The following is a 13,490-nucleotide window of genomic DNA, read 5'->3' as shown; positions in this document are numbered from 1 at the left end:
CCCCACCCAGGGGCACTCAACTCCTGATTGACCCAGAAAAGGCCAACCATCTCATTTTTCAAGAGAAACCAAAGCTCTAAAATTTTATTTGAATTGCCTATTTTTAAAATGCTGACAACTAATTCATATTAAAAAATAATAAACAAACATACCATGCAGGCCAAATGAAAATTTTTGTAGGCTGTATCCTTTCCAAAGGCTGCCAGTGGGCGACCTCTGTTTTTAATTAAAAAAAAAAAAAAAAAAATCTATCCTTTTAAAATAAATGTTTTCAAATAAAAGGGCTCTGGTTTTACAGACATGAACAAGCATTTTCTTTTACTGTTTGTTGGTAGCTAACCCAGGGGAGTTTGAGAGAGGTGGAGGGTACTTTGGTCTATTTCCTGCAGCTCAGCCTGGGAAAGGACTCAAGTCCCTCCCAGTCACTTGCCGAGGTCACTTCCACCCAACCCCCATCCCCACCTGCCCCCTTCCCAAGGGAGAAGGGCACAGGGAAGTTTCAGAATCATGGGGTGGGGGGGTGGGCAGAAACCAGTTGACAGTCACCAATTCAGTGGCCTTGCCAATGTCCCTATCTTGACTTTAGTAAAAGAAACCGCTAAGACCCAGGCAAGGCCCTGAAGACCGAAGCTGCTGGCTGTTCTCTCTGGCTGAGTCCCAGGGGAACTATTTGTTTCATTCCAATGGTCTATTTAACTTGGCATCTTCATCGGTGTTCAATCAGAAATCCCCGTACGTGAAGTTTCCTATCTAAGTTTTGACATATAAACACTTCACATACTCAATTACTGCAATGAAACTTCGATAGGGCAACGACATGCTTTGGGGTGAGTGTTCCTTGATCAGAGCTCTCCCATCAGCCTGGAAGTATGAGGACACATGTCATAGCAATGGAATTGCACGTGTATTGGTGATTTCTTGAGTGCACTATACGAAGGATGTCAACCAGTAAAGACCAGAACCATTTGGGGTTTTGTCTCTCTTACGGCCAGGAGACAGAACTCTCTGACCAGATTCTGGCCACACAGAAGCAGAAGTGGATCAGGGGTTTCCTGAGTCAGAACCCTCCTCTATGTGTGGCTCCGGACACAGGGGTAAAGCAAAGGCATCCTTTGAAAGCCTGGGGTCATGTCCTTTCCCACTGAAATAATGGAGAAGTCAGTGGGACAAGAATTTCTCATTTCTTCTGCCACAAGCAGAATAAGATGTCTAAAGGGAGTAATGGTTTATTTCAAAATCAGAAAGATGATGACGGGGGTAAGCTGGAAGATGGTGAAACAAGATGGCAGAGTGAAGGACATATGTTACAATGGTTCAAGGTGAGGGCAAGAAGAGCCCCAAGGAAAATGAATGGCAGCTCTGGAGCTGGGAGTGAGACAGCTGGCCCATGGTCCCCTCCTCAGGGAGCCCTGTCGTGTCATAATGAGGACACTCAAGCTGACCTGCAGGTTGGTCTGTGCTGGAACCCACGTCATCATGTCCTCGGGAAATTTGGAAAAGCAGGTTCTCAAACCTTTCCCTCTCACATCACCCACTCTCAAATCTGCTCCCCCAAACCTGCCCATGACCCAGACACAGATGGGTAGCCATGAAAGCTATCATCTAAACAGGGAGGGTTCTGGGAAAGAGAAAGGGCCCAATTATAGACTGTTGTTTACACCAGGATGACTAGCATCAGCTGGGCCTGTCCTGGGCACAGGCAGCGGGCAGTGGAGGTGGGGACACAGGAAGCAGCGGGGAGGCACGGTGACAGCTGAACATGAAAATATTCTAAAAATAGGGTGATAGGGACTTCCCTGGTGGTCCAGTGGTTAAGACTCCATACTCCCACTGCAGGGGGCATGGGTTTGATCCCTCGTTGGGGAACTAAGATCCCGCACGCCACAAAGTGCAGCAAAAAAAAGAAATAAATTTTAAAAATAATAAAAATAGGGTGATAAGTGTGTTTAAGCCCCACAATTCACTTTAAAGACTCCCTAAAAAAAACAGTAGTTACGTAAGATGATAGATGTGTTAGCAAACCTCAGTGTGGTCATCATTTCACAATATATACGTGTACCAAGTCATCACACTGTACACCTTGAACGTGTTATATATCAATTATATCTCAATAAAGCTGGGGGGGGAATAATTTCATGCTGTCAAGCCGAGGTACATTGGAAGGGGAGCAGAGGGAGGGAGGGAGGGTTTTCCACAGGAAAACTCACCCATTTATTTTTTTTGGATAAAGAGCTAAAATGTTAGGCTTAGCAGCATTTACACCCTACTTGCTCTTTGGGACTCTTTCTCAGAAATGGCACGGGGTTATTTATTTTCTAACTTTAGAGGTGCTTGGAAATCCTTTTTTTGCAGAATTGCTCACAGTCTTTTTCCAGTGTTGTTGCTTTGGGGTTTTGGAAATGTTAAAATAACACAGGCTTGCATAGTTCCCGGGGGAACGCAGAGCTGCTCTCAGGGAAAACCTCACAAAACTGAGTTTGGTGATGTATTTTTTATTGAAAAGGTTATGACAGTTATATACTAAAAATACACATGATGGTTGTTAAAACTGCAAAAAGCTCTACTTGTGAGTGGGATTTCTGGAACTCAGACTATGACTCCCCATCAGAACAATATGCAGTGGTGCCAGGCTGGCATGAGGCAGGTCTAACACAGCAGGACCTGAACTGGGGCACATGGCCCACCCAGGATGGAAACATCATTTTTTCCCCCTCTTCTTAGTGTAATGGTAGGAGAATGTCAGAAGGCAATTTTACTAATCTCCTCAAATCTCCCTCCCAAGTCCCAAGTCCCAAGTCCTGTGCTTCTTCCCCGAGCTCACTACAGCCTCTACCAAGACAACTCTTCAAATCACCCCCTTCACCTCCCCACCTAAACTTGTCTCCTCTTAGAGCGGCCAATCTTACCAAACAATCCTGCCGATCGAAGCCATGCCAAGGTGTGCACCACTGATAAGCCCACAAAAAATGGTGCTTATTAATCAAAGGAATCTCTACCTGCCTTAATTTCAGACTACGGTACAATATAATGGAAACTTGCAGGAAATGGAGAGAGAATTAGCAACAGGGTAAGGATAATAAGATGACACAGGCAGATAAACCTTGCCCAGGACTAATTTCAGGGCAGCCTTCCCCAGCTATTTCTATTTCAAAGTTCTAAAAGGAACCTGGTGATATTTGTTTGTTTTTTGTGTGGCAACAGTCTCCATGGCGATGGTGGCAGAGGGCTTGGGATGTAAGCAGGAGGGGCAGCTTTGGGTTGGTGAGATAGGGAGAGTGAGAACCATCTATCTGCCTGCCTCCTTTGAAAGTAATCGGTCATGTATCTGTACTCAACAATGCCTGATCTCTCTGGAGCTGGGAGAAAGACAGACGGAGAGGGACAGAGAGGCAGAAAGATAAAGGCAGAAAGAAACAGAGTACATAGTCATTTTGATGAGTATCTGAACCGCAGACAACCTTTTAGACCTCTGTGCTGTAACTTGCCCGTGTACAAACTCATCTCGCTCCCCGTCTCAGTACACGTGAATCCCAGGAATCTGCAGGTCACACACAATGCTGAGAAGGTAAAGGCTCCAACATGCAACTGAACATGTCATGTAAATGTAGGGCACAGATGGGCCTTTAAACCAATATTCTAAAAAGTAAGACCTGATTCCCACATGATGACATCTCTCAAACAAACAAACAAGACACTAATCCCAAGGATCTCACCTTTTTACCTGATGCCTGAAAAATCTTAATTAAGGTGCCCGATCTTCGGTCAGCTCTAAAAATATAAACCTATGGAAGGAAAAAAAAATCCAGTTAAGATGGAAGCAATGACCAAAGATATTTATCAGCATCCTTCTGGGAGTTCTATGTAAATGCCTGACCAGACACATGCAGGTGTGCCTACACTAGCTGATGACAAATCATTTTACCCACTCTGCAAAGAAACTGTCCTTCAATCCTGAGGCAGAAATCACCTCCATGCCTCCTGAGCCACAATGTTTATGGAAGCCATGCCCAGTAAGACCTAAGGAGCTTCCAAATTACTACCAAAAAGTCAACTCCTGGGAAAAGGATTTTCTTCCTCGAAACACTTCCTTCCTTCCTATTAGTTAGAGCTTTAGCAGGTATCACAATACAGTCATCCTTTGGCGTTTGTGGGGGATGGGGCTCCAGAACCCCCAGGATAGCAAAATCCACAGATGCTCAAGTCCCTTAAGTAAAATGGAGTAGTGTTTGCATATAACCTAAGCAATCATCCCTACATTACTTAGACTATCTAACACAATGTAAATACTATGTAAATAGTTGTAAATACAGTGTAAATGCTATGTAAATAGTTGTAAATACAGTGTAAATGCTATGTAAATAGTTGGGTGGCAAATTCAAGATTTGCTTTTAGAACTTTCTAGAATTTTTTTCCCCAAATATTTTCCATCCATGTTTGGTTGAATCCACAGATGTGGAAACCCGCAGGTAGGGAGGGCCAACTGTGTAAGAGGAGGGATGGACGTGAGTATTTTAGACAAAGTGATTCCACAGAACGTTAGTGTCATGAGATCTGCTTGGGTAAATATGTATTTAGTTTGCAAAATGCCAGAGTTAAACATTAAATAAATTCCTTTACTGGGGACCTTTCAAAGCCTTTAGCCTGTGCATTTACACCATGAATTTCCACCACAGAAAGGACTGTTTGTGTAGAACTTGCTAAATGACATGAGTGTGGAAGCTCTTTTTCAAGTTGCATCTTAAGGGAAGAGCGAGTGTCCCATGAGAACCAGTGTCAGGGAGCCTCCCATGGGGTCAGGAATCACCATCTTAGTGTGAATGCTTTCCTGCCCCAATACCAGAAACGATAACCACCAAGATCCTGAAGGCCAGAGAGCCATCCTGGGGTCCTTGGGAAGCAAGTCTGTACCAGCTCCCATGCCTGGCAATGTGGAACCGTCAGCAACTTTGCCAACTACGACCAGTCTCCCCAGCACCTCTCAGGGGATCCAGCTGAAAGCAGCATTTTTATGTTCATCTTTGTTAACTAGATCCAGGATGCCCTCTGCCTGGCTCTATCAGTTTTAAGTACCATTCTCATCCTAAGGCTTGACAGGGACTATACAGTTATCCCAACCATCTGAAGAGAAGACAATTAGATCAAGTTTTCTGTAACTGGTGATTTAAAACGAAACAAAGCTGCTGTCAGCAGCACTGAGGCATCCACACTGCTGTGAATTGGGAGGTAGGCGTGTTTACCAGCTACAGAGATGCCTGGTCACACGCAGCTCCTCCCGCAGAAGAGATTATCAATGTGGGGACAGCCCTTGGCTCTGTCCCTCCACCACGCAGAGGAATTCATGTGACTCGGAAAGACTCACCCCTTGCTGCAAGTTATCAGAGTTCATCTGCACACCTCCCCTGTGCTCAGGGCCCTGGGTTTTTAACGTGGCTTCGTTTTCAAGGAAGATGGCATCGGTGTTAACAGGGAGGGAGGCATGTGCTCCAGAAATCTGAGTGTTGACTCCTAACTCCTGCCCAGGAGGATCCAGGAAAATGACCCTCATGAATGCCCAGCAGTCACGCCTTGTCCGCTGATCAGACTGACATCCTGGCCGAAGGCTCCAGTTACCAGTGGTCTCGGTCTGTCTGGGCCTCTCCAGAATCCACTTTTCCAAGCCCCCAGAGATACAGCCAGATTCTATCAAAGGTCCACCCCTTATGGGCTCAGACCCAAAGACCATTCCTCTCTTCAGTCGTAACTATCAAACAAACTATGGAGCTTGTTAAAATGCAGATTCCTGACTCATCTGGACCGACTCAACTGGACTTCCTGTAGCCTGGAGCTAAAGATCCAACAAACATAGTCCTCCATACTTCAGGCCCCACAGATGCCATGATTCCTAAAGGGATTCTGATGGTCCTAGATCCATGGGGTCTTTTTAAACTCTGGGCAGATACTTTAGGGAAAGAGACCCATATATTCCCAGTCTAGCCTCTGGGCTGAACTGGTCTTGTTTCTAAAACACTGGAGGAAAAAATGTGAGAATCTAGGCCTAAAGATAAATAAAAAGGCCCCAAAGATATCTGGGACTAGACCTGGTTCCATTAAGTCAAACTTGGAAAGGATTTGGGAGAGGGGAGGGTTTGAAGTCGGGTAGCGCTGGACACCCTTCCTTTGGAGAATGGCACAATACCACGGGTCAATATTAATCATCTCTCACACACACAGCATCAGTCATGAAAAACATTCTCAGATGACAAAGTGCAGAGAATGGAGAGGTCTGGGAATAGTATTCATAATCGGATGAAGCTTTCAAAGTAAATTCTCAAAAGAGGCTGGATGGAGATGAACAGATGATTCCTCAATATTTCATCATTTACCTGCCAGCCGTCCAGCAGAATGTTCACATCAAAGTGAGTTGACAAACCTCAAAAAGAGTGGCAGCATGCTCCCCCCGTCTGACCCTGTGCTATTCCATAGACTTTGTTCCTCACCTTCCCAATGCCTTCGTCCTGAGGGGCACCTCCTACCACATCGGTGGTGGACACGTGAGAAAAGTGTCCGGCAGTAACTGCATAACCTGCAGAAGACGGGGAGAAACCAAGGAAGGGGTGGAGAAAGAAGATCCATCAGAGGACAATGTTTCTCAAGCATCCCTTATCTGGACAATTATGATCCAGTTATTCTTGGAACATAAATTATCAGGGAATAAATGGCAGCTGTCAGTCTTCTCACACTGGAATGGCTCATCTCACAAAAAGACACGTTCACAAGGACTCCAGGGCAGGAAAGAGTGCTTTCTGAGTGCTGTGCTAAATACTCCACATCTATTTTTTCCTTTTTGAGATACAATTTTCATACAGTAAAGTACACACATCTAAAGTGTAGAATTTAACAAGTGTGTACACATGGACATAACCATGCAATCACCAGCCAGAGTGACTATAACCACACAACCACGAGCCCAAAAGGTCCCCTCATTCCCTCTCCCAGTCACTACCCTCCCCTGCACGGGTCACCCCTCTCCTGATTTCTGTCACCATATATTACGTGTGCCTGTTCCAAACTTCCCTCAGCATAACTTCTGTGAGGCTCATCCATGCTGCTGAGTGTGGTACTAGTTTCTTTTTATGGATGGGTATGTTCCATTGTATGATCATATCATAATGTCTTTATTCTCCTACTGCTGGGCATTTAGGTTGTTTCCAGTTATTTCAGCTTTATTGTGAATAAAGCTGCTATGAACATTCTTACACACGTCTTTAGATGCCACTGTCTCTTATAATCTCCCAACTCTATTTCACAGATACGGAAACAGGGACTAAATGTGGGTAAGCAACACACCCAAGATCACACAGCAAGATTCAAATCCAATCTGTGTGTCTCCAAAGCCCTTGCTGTGAACCATTATGCACACCCCCTCCTAAGAAGAGCCAGAAAAAAGCTGACAGTGGGTGGGTGGGCAGATGGATGGCTGAGCAAAGAATCCACGGATGCAAAAAAAATCTAGAAACAAAGGTAAAAGTTGTCTGAGCTTAGTCTAAATGTCTCCTGCTTTCTGAGAGCCCTGCCGGCAGTAAAAACCCTGTACAGGCTGCTGTATATTCTACAAACCTTTTCCTCATCCTCAAACCCTAATGTTATGATCATAAGCTGCTTGCATTTTGTAATGGTGTCATATGATCAACTCTTGCTCACCAGGTGGCTGATTTCTCTCAGACTGGAAGCTCACGTTCCCTAAGACTATTATGAGTGACATCAAAGCTTCAAGAGAGCCTTGCAATCCCGCAGCATGAAGGCCTCTGCTTGGCACACAGGAAGGAGCCACGGGCCCTGAGGCTCAGAGGGCCTATCGACCCTAAAGCCATGTCCAAACTGGGCTCTTTTGTGCCTTCTCTTCATTCTCTGACCTAATAAACATGTGTTGAGTCCCTCCTCTGCACCAGGCACTATACCAAGTCCTGGAAATGTCAGACAAACTCCCCTCCTCCAAGGTGCTCCCAACCCAGCGAGGGGTCCACACCAGCGGGCGGGGCTGTCTGCAGAGCATACACAGGTGGGCAGCTCAGCACCTAGACTCTGGGCTCAGAAACCACAGGTTTAAATCCCCACTTTGCTACTGATGAACCATGGGACCTCGGCAAGTTAAATGACTTCTTTGTACCTCAGTTTCTTTACCTATAAAATGTAGGTAATAATAATGGTTGCTCCAGGTATTAAGAGAAATCATATGCAGAGCCTGGCATGGAGTAAGTCCCCAGTAAATGACAGCATTTAAGGAGCTGGGCGCGCAGAGCAGCAAACACCCCAAAGACTCCGAGTAAAGGTATCACAGTTGGTGCTACTGGGCAAAAGACTTAGAGGGGAAAAGACAAGACAGGCAGTCCCTCCTGCCAACTCACAAGCGAATCTCTATGCAAAAAGCGGGTCAGGGTCTCCCCCAGATTTAAGTGTAATGAGTGTGAAAGAACATTGTTTTCTCATCATTAGACCTTGCTAAATTTAGCTTCATTTTCAGCCCAGAATTACAGCATTTAGGGCCTGAATTAAAGAAAAGAGCCCCGTCAAATTGTCTTTTACACAAGTAAAGACAGCCTCTCTCTGTTCACCAATAAGCATGGTCTTGTCCAGAGTCACTCTGGCCTGGTGGCTGCTACCTTAAGTTTTGTCTACCTTCTTTCTAGAGGATTAAAACGGTTAAGAAAATAAAAGTTTTTCTGAGCCTTTAATTAAACCTCAGGATTAGGCTGCCATCCATCATGCTAATTTCTGGTTCTTATTATTTCTACTTGCAACCAGTTTTGTGACCAGAAAGCAGAGACCTCATCCAAAGGAAAGTCATGGAAAAACAGGATTCTCTCACACTCGTTTTGTATCTAATCATCTGAACCTGAGTAATTGCTAAAATAGGAAAAGAAAATGTTTGCTTCCTTGGAGGTTCAACTGTCAGCTTTTTAATTAAATCACACAGTTTTAATTTAGTCCCGTCCTTTGTTCTCCTCTCTCTCTACCTGCTATGTGTGGAGCTCAATGTTGTGATGCCCTTGGCTAAAAGTGCAACTAAGTAGAACAGCAGTTGTAAAAGCCAACGAACTCTCCTTTCCATCAGTAAAGCAATCACTGGCAAGCTTGGTGGTAATCACTCCCACTTCCCCTTTCTTACCTGTCACCTCCTTGAGCTACTCACCCAGGTAGGTGTACCTCCTGTTCATGATCACTTCATCATTTAGTTTGAAATAGGTGTTGTCTGTGAGGTTCAGCACTTTGACCGTCCCAGCCCAATAAAATGACCCTGGGGCACCCATCACAACCAGCTCCTATGGAAGAGAAACCCAAAGGTAAACAGGGAAGGAAACTGAAGAGGGGAGAAGGCGGTGTGATGAGACCCACAATCACAACAAAGAACTCGTAATTAAAGTAAAGATGCCACACCAGAAAATTTCTTCACCTGAGCAATAAAAAAAATTTCATATTCATAATGATTTACAATTGCCAAGATATGGAAGCAACCTATGCGTCCATCAACAGATGAATGGATAAAGATGTACTGACACTCCAGAGAAATCCCCTCCAGTCTTCATTCTCAGGAATGGTTCTGAAGCTGGGTTTTCTGGCCACTAAAGGCTCATTGCAAAGTCAAAACAACGAAAACAAGAGAGCAAAGAGGCCCACTACAGGAAAGATGTGGACTGGGGAGAGAAGAGACCACAGACAGCAAGACACAGCACTACTATTAAAACAGGCCCAGGAAGCACCCCAATGTTCATAGCAGCACTATTTATAATAGCCAATATATGGAAGCAATCTAAGTGTCCATCCACAGATGAACAGACAGAGAAGATGTGGTACATATAGACAACGGAATATGACTCAGCCATAAAAAAGAATGAAATTTTGCCATTTGCAGCAACATGGATGAACTTGGAGGGCATTATGCTCAGTGAAATAAGTCCAATAGAGAAAGACATCATCGAGGCTTTCCTTCCCCAACCTTCCCCAACAGGAAATCCCTTCTCTTTGATTATCTATATTTTCTAAAGTATCTACACTGCAGTAAGAAATAATAAAAATTATTTTTCTAACAAATTCATTAACTTTTCACTCCACAATACTTATTAAGTATCTCCTACTTATACCAGATCCACAGATCAATCAAATCCCTTTGTAAAACATTCCCAGGGTAAGGCAACAAGGAAATGCACAGAATGTTTAGAAAAAATTCTACCCAAAAGGGTTAAAATAAAGACAGTTTTAGAGGAAACCCCTCAGCTGTACAAAAACCCCAAAGATACAGGCCTTCTGGGCTCATGGAGATGCTGGACACTGTACAGGTCATGCTCTTGTTACTGACACACACACACCACCCTTGGCCTCTAGGGTCCCCGCACTGTTATACTTCAGAAACATCCTTCCAGGCTGGCCCCTCTCTACAGAGCTGGCCTCACTGCTGTCAGAAGCTGCTGGTTTCCAACAAGTCCCTGGAGGCTAGATCCCGCCCTAAGAATCCTGAGTTTCTGTTGACATTTCATAAAGTGACACTGAATTCCCTGGGAGCAAATGTCTGAAAAAGCCAGAGCCATCTTAATAGAACAGCAGAGAGAGGAGGACAGAGCACACAGAAAGGAGAGCACGTGTGTGGCAGCAGCAGCATCAGGACAATACTCTGAACAACACATGTTCTATGGTCAATTCGGGTAAGAACCTTACCAAAGAACAGGGTGTGAGCATGGCTGGAAGAAAAGCCACCAGACTCCTGCCTGAATGGTTTGCTGTTGATAATTCATGAAGGTGTGGACCAGGAATGACCACTGAGAAGCACTTCACTTTAAGGTTCTGAGATCCAATCCATCTCCAAGGATGCTATGAGGATGAGAAACCAGATACCCTCAGGGGTATCTCACTGTTTTATAAAAATATATCACTTTCTGCACTTAGGACACATCCCTGGGCAAACATGGGCAGTGCATTCATTCATTCCCCTTATACTCATCTGTTCTGTGTAAGGGACTGTGCTGGTTCTAGAAGGGGCATGAGAAAGACAAACGATCATCAGAGAAGGGAGACTTTCTCCTTGGTCTTAAGCTCAGAAAGGAATATGTAATCAGTGCCCGAACACAAAGGGCACAGAAAGACAAAATGAGCAGTATCCCCAGTGCCAGCCATAGACACAGTGGAGAGCTTTCTCCACCAGCAGCTCTTCACGAGCCAAAGCTTTGAGCACCACCAGAGGCCTGTAAGGCTCTTGGGGACACCAGGCAGTGGACGTGTTGTTTTCTGATGATTCAGATTAATCCAGGATAAAAGTTGAGAAATGTATGTCTAACGTATCGCTGCATCCCCTCTCTCAAACATTACAAAGAGAATAAAACAAGGTCATCCTTCTCCTCAAAAACCTTTAAAACAAGCAGCTTTTGGTTTTTTTCCCTCTCCTCTTACTGTTTATGCCCCCTTCTCCCTGCAGTTCAAACTAGGTAAACTGAGGCCCAGCCTGAGACCCTTGTGGCTGGGTGCAGGGAAACAGCATCTCCCTGGAACTCCCTCCTATTTGGCTTTTTCCATCCGCTGTGGGTGCAGCCTGGGCCCTTTTGACACTGTCCACAAGTGCCAGGAAAATGTGATCAATGCTTGGCTCCTCACCACCCAGGAAGAGACAACGCAAATGTAACACGCAGAAGTGCAAGCTTCTCCAAAAGCCCAAGGCCACCACTGCCTAAATCATGTGTGCGAAACTCCATCAATCAACAGCATGGGCCTTTCTGCAAGGGGCAGAACCTCCTGAGGCACACGGGTACCTGGCGTTGCCTGAGAGAAGCCACGGGCTTTTCTCTGTGCCCTGTAGGTTGGCACAAGCAGGGGGCAGAAGAGTCCTCGGGATCTGTGACAGAAGTCTGTGCCAGATGGATTTCCACCCAGATGTCCCCAGGCTCTCACAGTGGTGCCCCAACACCAGCAGGGTTGGGTCAAGTCTTCTCTTGCTGCTTAAAAGTATCTATCTCTGTTATCCTAGGCTACAAAAATAAATATGTTCCCGGGAAGCTCTCCCTTGTCCTCAACGCTGGGCTAAAATTCATGCAGTGTCCATAACTCAAACAGCTTTGACAACCCCAGGGTCACTGACATTCAGGTCAAGCAGTCGCCTTGGGCCAGAGTAGTTTGGGGCAACATGGCCATGACCGGAAGGCCACAGAACCACATCCAGCTTGGGAGGCAGCTGCCCGCCCTGTGCAGGGACAGCCCAGCTCCCAGCAAAGGCAAACCCAAGTGACAAGGTCAGCAGGAGGGCAGGAGAGGGGCGCATTGCTGCCTGACCCCTTCAACCACATTTCCTGCTCGGCCTCCAACAGCTGAAGTTCCAGAAACGAGGGAGACTGGCAGTTCAAAGACCTCCTGTTTAGGGAGGCCAAAAGCCTGGGAACTGAAGCAGAGGCCAAGGCCCCCAGCGGCCGGGTCAGGACTGAGCCCTCCTGCTCACTGCCGCCCGGCTCCCTGCAGTGCTCCACGCACCAGCCCCACTGCTGCCCGCACCCTGCTTCCCTCAGGCTCTGGAGTCCCAGTAGGTCCTCTGGTAATCCGGAGCTGGCACGGCCCCCCGGGTTCCCCTCCACACCCTTGTCCTTCCTCCTCCTCCTCCTCCCTCTTAGCCCCAATGCTCTCGTCTTCCCTGACTCTCCGGCTGGAGACATCCCTTCCCCGGGACACTTCCTCTCCCCTAGCTCCCCACCAACATCTCCAATGAGTTCTCATTTCTGCGATGACTTGACTTTCTCCTCCCACTGTCTACAGGAGACATTCTGCTCAGAGGCCCCCAACCCCGGCCCTATGCTAAGCACACCCAGTCCCCTCAGAAACATACTAGCATTGGCCAAATCAAGGCTGGATTCTAAAAACATCTATGTGAGTGTCCCATCCCATCACCTCACATGGCATGTGTATACAGCAGACCCATCAGTTTACCTCTCCCAGTGGATTCTTCCTTGGGCAGCCCCCTTTCCACCAGTACCACTGTTCCCCAGAAACCTGGCATAAAACCCCCTTCCTCCCCCCCACAGTCCTCTGGTCACCCAGCCCACTGATACTGCCTTCATATTTTCTGACTCCCCTCATCATTTTTATTCCTAAAACATCCCATAGGCTGCCCTGTCCCTTTGTGGCTGGACCACACCACAGCCTCCAACCTGGCCTCCTCCAGGCTCTCCCACTTCCAGACACCTGGGCACAAGACCAGCCCAAATAGACTTTCTTACGGCACTGCCATCACTGTGTCTGTAAACTTATAGCAGTTCCCTGCTGCTTCCTGCGTTGAGTCATACTTGCTAGATCTCAACGGAGGAACAACAGCCATAGAAATTACACCCTCTATATGCTTACTGAGATGGAAGATGGGTAACCTTGGCATATGGCAGGATGGTATCTCAAATCAACGGGGATAAAGAAAACATTTAAAAAAGCAGTATCAGAACAACCAACCAGGGCTTTCTTGGTGGCACAGTGGTTAAGAATCCGCCTGC

The 13,490-nt window shown here is 46.2% G+C and overlaps 1 protein-coding gene across 5 annotated transcripts in view; it reads right to left on the bottom strand.

Moving 5' to 3' along the window:
* The window catches only part of ITGA9 (integrin subunit alpha 9), a 354,859-nt gene that overhangs the window by 297,039 nt on the left and 44,330 nt on the right, over positions 1-13,490 (bottom strand). For all 5 annotated transcript variants that reach the window (XM_036868321.1, XM_036868322.1, XM_036868324.1 and 2 more), the window contains exons 6-8: positions 9,170-9,299; positions 6,477-6,562; positions 3,714-3,782 (exon numbers count right to left, since the gene is read on the bottom strand). In XM_036868321.1, the coding sequence (XP_036724216.1) occupies positions 3,714-3,782; positions 6,477-6,562; positions 9,170-9,299 (285 nt within the window). The remainder of the gene's footprint in view (positions 1-3,713; positions 3,783-6,476; positions 6,563-9,169; positions 9,300-13,490) is intronic.

Source organism: Balaenoptera musculus, chromosome 11, assembly GCF_009873245.2.
Source record: "Balaenoptera musculus isolate JJ_BM4_2016_0621 chromosome 11, mBalMus1.pri.v3, whole genome shotgun sequence".
Classification (NCBI taxonomy): domain Eukaryota; kingdom Metazoa; phylum Chordata; class Mammalia; order Artiodactyla; family Balaenopteridae; genus Balaenoptera; species Balaenoptera musculus.
Note: the sequence above shows the minus strand (reverse complement) of the source record. Positions and strands in the feature narration are given on the sequence as shown.